Here is a 14,596-nt window from a genome sequence, read left to right as displayed (position 1 = left end):
AACAGTCGCTAAGTCGCCAGGGTTTAGGCACTAAGTCTCATAGTTTCAACGGTTTATACAATAGGCACTAAGTCGCATAGTCGCCAGGGTTTAGGAACTAAGTCTCATAGTCGCCAAGGTTTATACAACAGGGTACATCTGGTGAACACGCAGTTGAAAACATCTGGTGAACACGTAGTTCAAAACATCTGGTGAGCATGTAGTTCAAAACATATGGTGAAAGCTTTTCTTCTCGGAGCCGTCGGGTGCTCCGGGGCTTCCTTCTCGTGCTAGGTAGGTTCCATAGACTTGGTAGGGGTTTAGGGAGTCTATAGAGAAGTTAGAGAGAGAAAAAAAGGCTTATGGTGTGAAGAAAATATGAAGACTTCATCTCTTATTTATAGGGGTTTTCTCGTAGAGTAGGCCCTAAGTTTCGTCCGTATTTTCTGCGTACGAGCTCCATTTTTTATGTTCTTTATATCCACACGTTGTTATTTACGAGTACTACAACTTTCATTTAGACCTCGTTGGCTAGTTCTCATTCTATCTCCGATTTGCAAAACTGTATCAAATTTATCGCGCTCGAAGAGTATGGACTAAGTTTTGTCCATATCTTTCGCATACGAGCTCTATTATCGACGTTCTTTATGTCCATGCATTGGTATTTATGACTACTACAACTTTCATTTAGATCCCGTCAGCTAATTCTCACTCTATCCCAGATTTACAAACTGTATCGAATTCGTCCATATCTTTCGCATACGAGCTCCGTTTTCGACTGTGTTTTGATTGTTTAACTCCTGTTAATGATATCTTCATTTCTAGTTTATATTATTTTGGGTAAAAATCGACCGATCTAAAATTCAAATTTCGGGTTGTGCACAACTATGCTAAATCTTAGAAAAATCATAACTTCCTCATACGAAATCAGATTTGGACGTTCTTTTTATGTACACTCTCGGTTTAACATATACTAAGAATTTAATTTAGATCGCTAAGGCTAAAAAGTATTTTATCGTAAATTCACTTTTTACGATTCCCGATATCGTGTCGGTTTAGCCGTAAAACTTCGACGGGTCATAACTTCTTTGTTATAACTCGGATTCCAACGTTCTTTATATGTATGGAAACCTTGTGACATATACTATAACTTGGTCTAGTTTATTTATTCTAAATAATATTATATCAAAAATGTCATTTTTGACGCTCATTGTCTTTAAATTGACTAGCCCAAATTTGCGGGCATTACAAGCTTGTACAAAACTTAATGTAGTTTTTCAATACAATCTAAGAGCGTGTTTCGGTTGAATTTTGTGAAGTTAGGTCTAGTCAAAGAGTATATTTTTATTAGATAATTTGACAAGCGAGAGGTATTAGAGTGTGTTAATATCTTTCAGTACCAACTTACAATAACAATCATGACATGATGTCATAATCAAGTTAAATGACAACATTAAGAACTAGAACTAGAACCATTCCAACAAACTGTTTACAAGTTTATCTCATTTTCTGCATGATCTCATAGTAGATTGTTATTTTCATTATTAGACTTTTGCAAACAAAACCCCCCTTTTTTATCAAAGTACTTTGCGCAAAGAGGTATAGACTAAATGTATCGTGTCTTTGTGGTTCGAATCTGCTTGCCTTGTACTACTTTTTAGTGTATTAAAACAATGTATTTGGAGTCTATTGCACTCCTATTATTTGTTGGGTTTGACACACCTAACAAATTGGCGCCATTGGTGGGGACATTGTGTTACTAATTGTTTATGCCTAGATGTTTACATATAGGTACATCATTGCCAGTTGACATGGAGATAGAGAAGACTTCAATGAGGTTATAAAAGCAAGCCAAGTTTCGTAAGAGGCAACCGAGTTTCAGGACTTCTTCTTCATCCACTCCTCTCATCATTAACATTTGGGAGGACATACCCCTCTCAAGTGTATCAGAAAATGAAACCGAAACCTTCTCACTCTCATTACAACCATCATCATCCAGAAACACCACTCCACCCTCTTCACCTACGCATAGTATAACAGACTTCATACCCACATAAACCTTAATTCCTACTTCCACCATGGAAGACCAAGGATGAAACGTAGGTAATAATAATAACAACAACCGTGGTCCACAAAATCTACCCGAGCAAACCCTTCGCCAATAGGCTAGGCAAAAGGTTACTCAACAACCTCTTTGCATCACCTATCCAACAACCACAAACTTTGAACTATAATTCGGCCTCATCCACTTACTCCTAACCTTTAGAGGCGGAGAAAATGAAGGTCCCCACAAATTCCTCACTGAATTCCATGTTGTGTGTGTTGGCATGAAACCACACAGTGTAGTAGATGATCAAATCAAGCTTAGGGCATTCCCCTTTGCGATGCAAGATGGAGCTAAAGACCGACTTTATGATCTCCCACCGGGGACGATCAATACATGGGTAGACCTTGCACGCATCTTCTTAGATAAATATTTCCCAAAAATGAAAGCCTCAGTCCTAAAAAGAGAAATAATTGAGATCAAACAACACAAAAGATAAGCCTTTCATAAATACCGGGAAAGGTTCAAAAAGATTTGTGTCTTGACAACATTATACTCGTCATTCAACCCCATTAGGAAGTCATGCAACCTTTCCTTGTTGACATCATACTTGCAACCATTACAAACACAGGAGGGTGTAGGACTTATAGATTGTAATTCATCCCACAAACTCCTAAGCTTTGTGTAGTATATAGATACAGACATATCTCTTTGTCGTATGGTAGTGATAGTTCTTCTCAATTCCTATGATCTGGGGCGTTTTCTTTTCCAAAACGCTCTTCAAGATCCACCCAAATGTCGTGTGCAATAGCTGCATAATTTACACTGCTCTTGATATCTTTCTCCATTGAACTCACAAGTCATCCTCGTACCATTGCATTGCATCTCCTCCAATTCATCAGAATCTTTTGGCATCGACATTGTGCCATCAACGAAACCAAACTTGTTTTTGGCAAACAATTAATGCATTTGTCATCTCGTTTTGCCAATCACTGTAATTATTAGTCATTGTAATACTGTCATGGAGTAAGTTTTCTCCATCAAAATTCCGGCGAGGATGATCAACCGGGGTGACGAAGACCAGACCCGAGACATGATATCAATGTGTGTCTTTGATGAAGATGTGTCAACAGGTCCTGTCATGGCTTAGGTAGTATCAGACCCGTTCTTATACTATGTGAAATTTGGCAGAGAAGAATAAAAAAAAGCTACGTTTCTCATTGATGAGAAGAAAACGATTATAGTTGTTTATATACCAAACAAAAGATAAAGACCAATTTAAAATAGAGATAAGCATACATCTAAACAATTCGTACATGAAGATAAGTATTCCAACAGCTTAGAGAATGAATTTACAGAAAAGTACAAGATAATTCCACGAATACTTTGATGTGGAACCCCAGAGAGACTCATCCACCTCAATCCTCAAATCGATTCTTATGGAATTATTAGAAAAACAAAGGAAACCACTACAACTACTACATACATTTTACAAACAAAAACAAAAAAACAAAAGGATCGTCGTCTTCCTCATTTGTTCTTGAATGGGATGGCCCTGATCACCACTACGTGGTACAATGCCGCAAGTGCTGCTCCGATGAAAGGTCCGACCCAGAATACCCACTGCATTCCCACAAACACAAAAAGAACAAATCTTTATCAAAACATTATTCATATGATCTTGTATTTAAATCAACATTTATATAAACGGAGGTGGAATACTTACGTGATCATTCCATGCGTGGTCCTGGTTAAAAATAATGGCAGCTCCCAAGCTCCTTGCCGGGTTAATTCCAGTTCCGGTGATCGGAATGGTGGCCAAGTGCACCAAAAACACGGCGAACCCAATTGGCAACGGCGCCAATATCTGAAAAATCAACACAAAACCCATTTTCAAATCGTTGTCTTTATTAGAAGATTGATTTAAGAGTTGAACTAGTTCGTACCGGAACATGGGAGTCTCGGGCGCTGCGCTTGGCGTCGGTGGCGGAGAATACAGTGTAAACGAGGACAAATGTGCCGATGATTTCAGCACCGAGGCCGTCGCCCTTGGTGTAACCGTGTGCGATCGTGTTTGCGCCACCGCCGAGTAGCTTATACTGTTTGCTTCCTTCGAACCCCTTAACGACACCGGCGCCGCAGATGGCGCCAAGACACTGCATCACCATGTAGTACAACGCCCTGGTCAACGACAGTTTTCTCGCCAGAAACAACCCAAATGTCACCGCCGGATTAATATGCCCGCCTGCAAATTCATTGTTAATTACTCCGAATAATTAATAAAGATTAATTCTTTTGTTAGAAAGTGATATACCTGAGATTCCGGCTGTGCAATAGACGAGTGCGAAGATCATGCCGCCGAAGGCCCATGCGATGCCTTGGATACCAACGGTGGAGCACTTGGTCGGCGACTTAACTACTCCCATGACCGTCAAAACGGTGACGTATAAAAACAGAAAGGTAGCGATAAACTCAGCGATCCCAGCTCTGTAAAACGACCAGGAAGTGAGCTCCGACGGCTCAAAGAACGGAGCCGGTGGTGGTTCTTGGTAATCCTTATCTGGTACTTGCGCCGCCGTCCCAATCGGTTGTCTTTCCCGGTACTTGTTAGCTCCCAGATAAACATCCTCTTCCTTTCCCTCCATTGTTGTTTCTCTCTAGTACTCTGATCACTGGAATATTACGTTTGTAGTGAGTGGTGATGATATCAGTGGTGGAGTGGTTATAAATAGGAATAGATTGTGGGGTAGCAATGAGAAAAATGTGTGTATTTTATCGCCGTCCACTTCATAATAATGGAAATGAAGTTGTTCTTTACTGCAAATTGACAGCGACGTCGCTTTGGTCGGTTACCTTCTCCCCAAAAATGATAGAAAGCACTGACGTAGCTGGCCATATCTTGTTGGTTTGTTTCGGTATAATTTAGGGCATCCATGCTCCATTAAGTTTTATAAAATTCAAATGGTTGTCACGTCGTAGTCACGTCATGGTTTTGGGAGCTGTTATTAGGCCCGAGGAAGTGTGTCACAGATATCGCACTCCCTTTGTTGCCATGTAAGCTACCGCATTCCCTTTGTTGCCATGTAAGCGCTACGACATTTTTATCACAAAAGTGCGGTTTCTTGTCACACCCAAACAGTGGTGCCACACTTTATTTTTAAAAGAAAAAAAAATTAAATATAAACTTTAATTTCTCCCCACCCAATCACAGAACAGTCAAATTATCTACACCCAATCACAAGCCGCGACCATTTTTTGCCGCACTGCGGTTTGAACCGCACCAAACCGCACCCAGAGGCAGTGTTTGCTGCTTATGTGGCGAAACCGCACTCCCTGAAACCGAACCACACCCTCCAGCCTTAAGATATTCCTTTGACACTCCATAGACATCTTTATCAAAAATCAACCTATAGATAACCACTTATAATCATTTTTTTTCAAAAAACAATGTAATTTCGACAAATAAAAATAGCTTAAAAACTATATAGATGTCTAAATAATAAAATGAATTGTCTTTTTAGCCAACCTCATCATTTTACTCTTTATTCAACTTTATTTACATCTACACCCCATTAAACCCATCAAAGTTTAATGAATTTCTACATCATCATCATTATATTTTTAAACATAATTATATATTTAAAAATAAAAAATATAATAGTTAAAAAAAATACAATGCTTAAAAACACATTAATTAAAAATTATGAAATGAAAAATATTTAATACCTAAAAATATATTAATTAAAAAACACAAAACCTAAATAATATAATATCAAAAATATGGTTAATTTTATTTTTGTTTTAATTAAAAAATAATATGAAAATATAAAATAATATAGAAATTTGATTACATATATATTTGGTTTGGAATTTAACAGAAAAAGAAAAAGATTAATCTCTTTCAACCACTCAATGATCATACAACTCTTTCCATTTAACCCTCCTCCATGTCATCACCCATACTTCATTCAATCTCTATTCAATCATAACCATCATCCATTCAACTCCTATTAAACCCCTACTGTGGATGCCCTTAGGATATAAGCTTGATTAGCCCATTTAGTGGAGTTTGAGTGTCTCTCACAATCAAGTTTGCAATTTTATGGACCATTGAAGTCCTAATGCATTATGTCTCAAATGGACTTCTATGTTGATTAGGTGTCATGCATGGGGTTCTGGTTCAATTTCTCTATCATTTTAACCTAAGTTTGGGTAGACATTCATGTCCATAAAGTTAGGATTTTTATGGATCTTTTGGATGCAAAGAAGCCTTCTAAAAAGTTAGAGTGATTGACTTAACGTATTAAGAACTTAATAGAAGGATGAATATGTCAGTATAACTGCAGTGTGACCAACCACGACACGATATAGCATCCAAAATGAGCAGACCACGACGTCACCAAGACCTTGCCACGACGCGGTTGTCAGTAGAGTTGATTTTGACCAGGTTGACTTCTGGTCAATTTGATAGGTTTAGATAGTAGACCAAGGCTTAACCTTTTATTTTACATTGGGTGGTGTGTAGTACGAGCTTTTCGATCTTGGTAGCTTTGGTGTAGTCTACTTTGATTTGTGAGGCGAGACTTCTCACTATACCATGTAGAATGCGAGGCTGTCTTTGTGACTTTTGCATGTACATTATGTTGGGCAGGCCCCATTATGTATGTTGAACAAGGCCGATTATGTATGCTGAGCGGGCACGGTTATGTATGTTGGGCGGGTGTGACATCCTTATTTTTTAGAACAAAAAAAACTTTTCTTTACGCTTTGAAAATCACAATAACTTTGTTTGTGAAAATCCCAGTACAATAAAATATTTTACGAAAATTGTCTCGTTTTATTAAAATATGTTGAGTAAAGATGTTTCAAAATACAACACCCTAAGCATGTCATAATCAATAAACACCATATGTTACATCGTAAAGACCTAATGGTCCTAAACACTAGTGCAGGTTGTCTCTTAATCACTCATCATCATAAACAAGTTCCAACAGCTTTAACCCTGTTACCTGTGTTGCATATAATTTGAGTGGGTCAGGTTAGGAAACTTGGTGAGACACATAGGGTTTTCAATCCCACAATATTATTATGATAATAATTTATAATGATCAAACCTACAAAACCAACTGTTGCCGCACAATATAGATATATCTTATAACTTAGATATCTATAAAACCTTACACATATACAAACTCATCCCAACCGATTCTTACAAATCCTAGTCCACGATTCTATGGAATAATCAACTTACCTTGTGAACAGTTTAAATCTTCGATTTGGGTATACCCTTTCACCACAAGACGGTCTTTAAATCTTTTTATCTCTCCATTGGATATATATTTAATGTTATAAACGTCTTTGAATCGATGGCTTTCTTCCCTTTGTGAAGATGTGTTAAAATGCAAGTGTTATTTTCTTCTAAAGCCTCAATTTCTTTCTTCATTGTTTCTCTCAATCTTGGATCCTTTGTTGCTTGTGAAAAATGTTTTGGTTCATTGCTCGTCGAAATGCCAGTCGGAAAGACAAGATGTGGTTTGGAGAAGTTTTCATAACTCACGTATTGCAAGATGGGAAAAGGCTTCAAAGTTTATTTAGAAATTGCCTGTGTCATCATTGGAAGATCGAGGGAAGGAGGTAGATCAGTAACGAAACCATCAAACTATTTTGACATGGTGTAACGCCTGTGTTTCTGGGCTTGTCATTAATGTTGATACAATAGTCTAGGTTAACCTTTGTAACCCGTTTTGAAATAATAGAAGTGTATTATTTGAGTATTATGTGATTTGTGATTAATTGCTTAATTATGTGATTTGATTAATTAAGAATAAAAATAAGCGTCAAAATTTAAGTGTAAAATAAACTCGATATCTTTGCATAAAGTTGTAGTGGCCGAAACGAGGTTTCCGAATATATAGAACACCCAAATCTGACTTCGTATGAGGAAGTTATGATATTCTGAAGTTTCGACTTGACAGTATGCAGCCCGAATACTCGATTTGAGATGGAGCGGTTTTTAGCCGAAATGATCTAAACGAGAATCGAAGATCTCGTTGTTAGTAGCGAAATGATGAAAAGTTAGGCGAGAACGGACGTCGGACGAAGAAGTTATGAATTTATAACGAAGTTTTCCTGTCCCGGCCAACTAAAAATAAATAATAAAAGTAAAGTCAAAATTAGCTGACGGAGTCTAAATGGAAGTTGTAAAGCCTAGTCTCACCTACGCGATATAAAGAACGTCGAAAACGGAGTTCGTATGAAGAAGATATGAATTTTTGAAGTTTATTAAATAATTAATATATAAATTTAATTATTAAATCCGACATTATCCGAAGGGGAGTCACCGGACTTATCCGAAGTACGCCCAGCGTACAGCGAAGCATGACGACCCTCGCAATCGAGTTCTTCGGATGACGTATGCAATGACGATTTCGGAGGAGTACGCCATGCGTAAGGCAGTACGCCCAGCGTACTGCGAGGCCTCAGCCTCCTACAAAAGGGTTGCGAGGGCAACCGACTCCATTTACCAAATTCTCTCCTCTTTCTCCCGTTTTGCATCGTTTTGCGTGCCAGAAGTATCCCAAAGCCCCGGTATCAATCCCGAGCCCCGAAGCAAGTTTCGAAGCCCCGAAGATCCCAAGAAGTGCGATTCCCGAGCCGAAGCTCTGCCCGCGAGGAGCCCGGTTTTTGTGAAGATCTTCCAGATCTACCGAAGAATACTACTTCTACAAGTCGTAGTGTTGTCCGATCATCTTCTGATCAAGTGAGTGTGTAGTTACTTTCTTCTAACGCATAATTATGAAGTATTTTATACGAAATACGTGTTATGTGTATAATTTTGTTGTTATGTGTGTGAATGTATATTCACTTTCTTCTATCTCATAGATCTGATTTATTCTCTAAGAAATTCGTGTTATGTGGGTGTGCCTCATCTGTTATGTGGAATATGTATTGAATGAAAATGCTATACAGGTTTTAAACTATGTATAAAAATATATATTTTTATCTACTAATATGTTGGGTAGAACATGGGTAGATAGTTGGTGTGTAATAAACAGATGAGAGGCCTCGATGTTGTTGTTGTTGATCTAGTTATTCAGCGGAGTATGGATAACGACCACAGACTCTTTCTAGACAGTCCTGTGGAACGCTAGCAGGTTCATAACCTATAGGTGTTGTGAACGATGTGTTCACCGGTGTACTCTATCCCCCTCATGGTTGCCTTTAGGATATCTATTGTTGAGGAAACCCCTTAGCAGTAATCTCCGTCCCGATGAAAATCCTAGATTAGGTCCCTTGAGACAGATGTTGTTTTAGGGACGTAAAGTGAGGATAACGGGAATGGGTAATCGGGTTATTGTTGGTTGGTGAAATTATATATAATTTATTTATTGTGGGTTGAAAACCCTATATGCTGACCAGGCTCCCAAGCCTAACCCACTCAGTTTTATTTGTATTACAGGAAGTGGCGCAAGGGCATAAGATGGATGAATCATCGAGTTGTTTTGTTTACAAGCCTGTATATGTATATATTTTTTGAATGACTTGTAATGTTATCGTTTATGCTTTATGGTCTGTATCGGAACATGACATCCCGAGTTTTGATTATATAATGAAAATGCATCTCTTGATGAAATGCTTTGATAAACATTATTTTATCATATTTTGTTTTGGGAACAAATTCTGCAACTCTTTTAAATCAAAAGGATTTACTCTGAAATTATTTTAAAAAGCATAAATGAAACCGGTCTTTTCTGGCCGAGATTTTGGGGATGTCACACATGGTTTTGTGATCAGTACTTTGGCAAAGTACCTCATTATGGTGACGATCAGTTTGCGGTTCATTTCTTGGTGGGTTTTTGTCCCCATTAGCAGTTGTTGCTTCTGGTTGAGAGGCGTTGTTGTTGGTCTTAGTGTTATTCTCCCTTAATTCTTCGATAATTTGAACATGTGGAACAAAATTTTCAACTAATACTTATGCACTAGTTATGGCATCAACAAAAGTTTTATCATTAGCATTTACATTATTTTTATAATTTTCTCTAAAAGGAACAATATTGTCAATGAAGATTACATTATGCGTACTATATATTCTATGATTCTTTAAATCATATAACCTATACCCCTTTTTTCCATTAGGATATCCAAGAAATACACATGCACTCCCTCTTTCTTGGAACTTATCTCCCCTACTCAACAGTGTCATGAGCATAAGCTAAACACCAAAAACTCGAAAATGATTGTAACTGGGTTATTTTCCTAACAACATTTCATGAGGACTTTTGTTATTTAAACTGGTGTTGGAAGTTTGTTTACGACGTATGTGGCCATAGAAACACACTCACCCCAAAACTCGATTGGAATAGAAGCGTGGAATCAGAGAGCTCTAGCCATTTCAAGAAGATGTTGATGTTTTCTCTAGACACCTCCATTATGTTGTGGCGTGCATGGGCAAGATGTTTCATGCAAAATTCCATGCTTCACGTAAAAATCTAGCATATGTTGAGATCTGAATTCAGATTCATTATCTGGTCAGATCCGTCTGGCTCGTTTTCCAAATTGAGTCTCGTTCATATTAAAAAACATGACTAAAAAATTTGTTGCTTCAGATTTGGTTTTCATAAGATATACCCGAAAACCATGACTAACATCATTAATACTAGATAAAAATAATGTGCACCATCAATAGAAGCATGTATGTAATGACCCTAAATGTCAATTTGAATTAAGTCAAAACAAATAGAAGTTTTAGCAAAACTTATGGGAAATGGTAATCTACTATGTTTTGCACGAATACATGAATCACAAAAATGATTATTAGTGTTTATATTCTCTAAATGTTGGATCTTCTTAAGGACTCCATCTGATGCATGTCCTAATCTCTTGTGCCATATTTCACTTTTAGTCCATGCTTCCATGACACTTCGTTTTGTTTGAATGGTTCAAGGTTATACATACCATTCCTTTCTCTACCTATCCCAATTAGGTTCTTCAAAGGTAAGTCCTGTACAAAACATTTGTCCGGAAGGAAAGTGTTAACATGCAGTCGCACACGTATTAAGCAAATAAATTAACACTACTGGTTGCTCGAAAAATATAGCACAGGGAAGCAGGGTCGAATCCTCAAGGACACAACCTAAAAGTCAATGCCTTTTTGCATCAGGAACAATCTAGTCAAGACAGAAATTGTTAAAAGGGAGATTTTAATTAAACTAAAAAACTAAAATTGCAGTGATATTAAACTAAACGAAAATCAATAATTAAAATGGTTTCAGTACTGCTGCGACTTTCCTAATCATGTAATCAACATTGACCTGGTTATTTGAGATGCGTTCTTTCTGAGCTGGTACTGAGAAAAACTAACAAGCTCTAGTATAATCTCTTTTACGTTATTTAGTTAACCAAAACAAGCTCTTCAATTAACCCTAACTTTTTACTGTCTAATCAAACAAGCTCTTAATTAAGATAAAAAAAAGTTGCATTAAGTTCTTTGTAAAATTCCCAACAATGCCCAATACTTGTCACAAGCTTGGAAGTGTAAAGATATGATTTTTACAGTTTATAATAAAGTCAAATCCCGAAACGGAACCGATTTATTACCTGTTACTTATTACCAGTTGACAAGCATAATTACGTATTCTATAATTGATTAACTGGGATGATAAAACCCTAGCTAGGTGATCAGACTAACAAGAATCAAAATCAAACATTCATTAAGAAAAAAACTGAAGAATCTAGATGGAAACACAAATCAAAAACCATATCTAATGATCAATCACATGAAAAGTACTCGTGTTCGCAGAACTTAAAACTAAGGTTTTAGCCTGACATGGCTAAAATATGATAAAGACAAATGAAAAAAGACATCAAACAACTAATCTTACTAATCTACTTGAAGGAGATGATCCACAATCTTCATATCTTCAGAAATCATTGAAATCATAGAAGAAACGCCTCCAAAATCGTATTTACGTCGTCTGGTACCTCTGGAATCGCCAACTTAAGTTACATGAATGCTATTAAGGTCTATTTATACGTCCAACAACAAAAACGACGCGCATGCGATCACATGTAGACAACCTATGATCACATGTATTACCGAAAACGCGTCACAAGCCTTTTAAATGAAGTACAATACCATTTCGAGAAATTTTGGGCCAACCTTCGATCGCGTGGGCACAACCTGCGATCGCATGTTTTGAATTATCGCTCCCAGATGATTTTTTGGCACAAAAAAACCTCGAAGACAAGTTGCGACCAAACCTCCAATCGCATAAAGGCTCTATGCGATCACATGGAACATATTTCCGATAGCATGTTGTGCCTAAGATGTAACACCGAAAAATTTTAAATTTATTTTATTCATTTTTATTTCATAAAAATGCATATTATCCTATATAAACACTTTTTATTTAAAAATCATCAACAAGATTTTCAGGACATTATGAAATTCCAGGATCTGTATTCATCACTCTTTTCTCTTGTGTGTGTACAATCGAGTCGCCGCCTTCCAGCGTTTCTGAAGAACCTGAAACACATAACACATAACACGGTAAGCACGAAGCTTTGTGAGTTCCCCAAAATACCACAAACAACACATATGCCACTCAAGGCTACAATATGACCCTACGGTCGGTGTATCTCAGCAGAACCCTCCAGTTCCGTATCGTTGGACCCTACGGTCCGGTCTGTATCGTTGGACCCTCCGGTCCGGTCTATATCGTTGGACCCTCCGGTCCGGTCTATAAACTCCGCATAGCATAAATCACAAAGACATGATGCATAACATATCACATATAACATAATACTCAATGTGAGCACATAAGACCCTCCGGTCACACATAAATACCACTCAAAGTAACATATAGTGAGAAGACTCGCCTCGGGTAATTCTCGAAAAGTCTCGAACTCGAAATACCGATCTAGCCACTGCCTAATCACATAAATAAATAACTCTAAATCAACAGTGGCTCTCAAAGGCTAGACAAGTCTCGTACTATGCATCCCAGAAGGGTAAAAGACCATTCTACCCCTCCCCTGGCCGAATAGTCCACTGGTTGACCAAACCCTAAAAGTCAACGGAAGTCAACGGTCCAACTTTGACCAGACTCGTCGAGTTAGACAAGGACACAGCGAGTCCACACGCGTAATCAGATTCCTCACAAGGTCTCACTCGACTCACTGAGTCACCCACCCAACTCGTCGGGTCTCAACAGATCACGAAACTCGGGTAAACTTGATCCGACTCGTCGAGTCCTCCTATGGACTCGGCGAGTCTCCTCCATGACCAAACTCATCTGACCTTCTGAGGTCAGATCTGCTTCACCAACTTGTAGATCTATCCTTCTAGCACCCACAAATCACATAAAGGTCCAAAATTTACGTCCATGCATCATGATTAGAGCCATAAATGAAGAAATAGCCATCTAAATGGAAACCTAGGCTCAAACTCTTTATGTGACTGCATAAATCTGAATATAAGGGACTCTCTGGACCTCCGATGGTCCAGATCTAAGGCTTATTCCACATTGGGACCTCAAACATTTCATAAACCTCTAAAGATAATGGTTAAGAAACCCTAGATTCATGAAATCAACATCAAACAGGAGAAATGGTCTGATTTGTTACCTCAAAGTGAAGCTCCAGGCTTCATAACCTCAGTACATCAACCCCCTCTGATCCCTCTTGCTAGAATCTCATCTTCTCTTTAGAAATGACACACCAAAATGCTTAAGATGGCTCTTCTTTACTCTCTAAGCTCTCAAGGATGATTTAGGGTTTCTCCAGGGTAAGGATAGCCGCAATTGAAGACCCTAAGGCTCTTTAAATAGGTCCCAAACCCGGACAATTAGGGTTTTCCTCCACAGCGCCGACTCGGCGAGTCCAATGCTCGACTCGTCGAGTCCATTCATTTAAACACGTCACCTGATCGCGCCCCTACTCGACGAGTTAATCCACCAACTCGCCGAGTCCCTTCGATTAAATCAAAATATATAAATAATATAATACATACCCAAGAATCTCGATGTTACAATTCTCCCCCACTTGAATTAGATTCCGTCCTCGAAATCGCTCCTTGACCCCACATAATTAGAATCCAATAACCCGTAAGATACCACCGTAGGATCTCATACCACACCAATATCACTAAAGAGGACACCTCCCGTACGAATTATCCTCGTGCCACCTTCTACCAGAATCATCAACTCTGACAACTCATTGTTCCTCTGATTCTTCCTAACGAAAACCATCGATCGGCTATCGATCATCCATACCACTCGCACCACGTGCTCCTCATCCCGCTCAAAGGAGCGAAAGGATCACGCTACATAGGGAACCCATCCCCTGCACTATCATCGAAATCTCATCTGAACAAAGACTCTCAAAACCTTGCCTTCGAACTCAGGGAAATGTTTATGTTTAATCAGAATCATCTACTGACGTATAGCAATCTCAAGCTTCAACTTTCTACCAGATCTCCCTTTCCAACCCTGAGCACCAAGTTACCCACGACTTTCACTATTGAACCTCCCAAGAAGATCCATGCATGACCCACCACTTCCTTCTCACAACAAG

General features: G+C 38.3%; 1 protein-coding gene across 1 annotated transcript; it reads right to left on the bottom strand.

Annotated features, from left to right (window-relative positions):
* Positions 1-3,336: 3,336 nt before the first annotated feature.
* Positions 3,337-4,733, bottom strand: LOC145088571 (aquaporin PIP1-1-like). Its single transcript, XM_079026941.1, has 4 exons — positions 4,338-4,733; positions 3,970-4,268; positions 3,750-3,890; positions 3,337-3,646 (listed from the first exon to the last, which is right to left on the bottom strand). The coding sequence occupies exons 1-4, from the start codon at positions 4,666-4,668 to the stop codon at positions 3,554-3,556; spliced, it is 864 nt and encodes a 287-aa protein (XP_078883067.1). The 5' UTR covers positions 4,669-4,733; the 3' UTR covers positions 3,337-3,553.
* Positions 4,734-14,596: the final 9,863 nt, after the last annotated feature.

The sequence above is a fragment of the Lactuca serriola genome, chromosome 2 (assembly GCF_051521515.1).
Source record: "Lactuca serriola cultivar US96UC23 chromosome 2, Lser_US96UC23_V15, whole genome shotgun sequence".
NCBI classification, from domain to species: Eukaryota; Viridiplantae; Streptophyta; class Magnoliopsida; order Asterales; family Asteraceae; genus Lactuca; species Lactuca serriola.
This window is presented reverse-complemented; position numbering and strand designations above follow the sequence as displayed.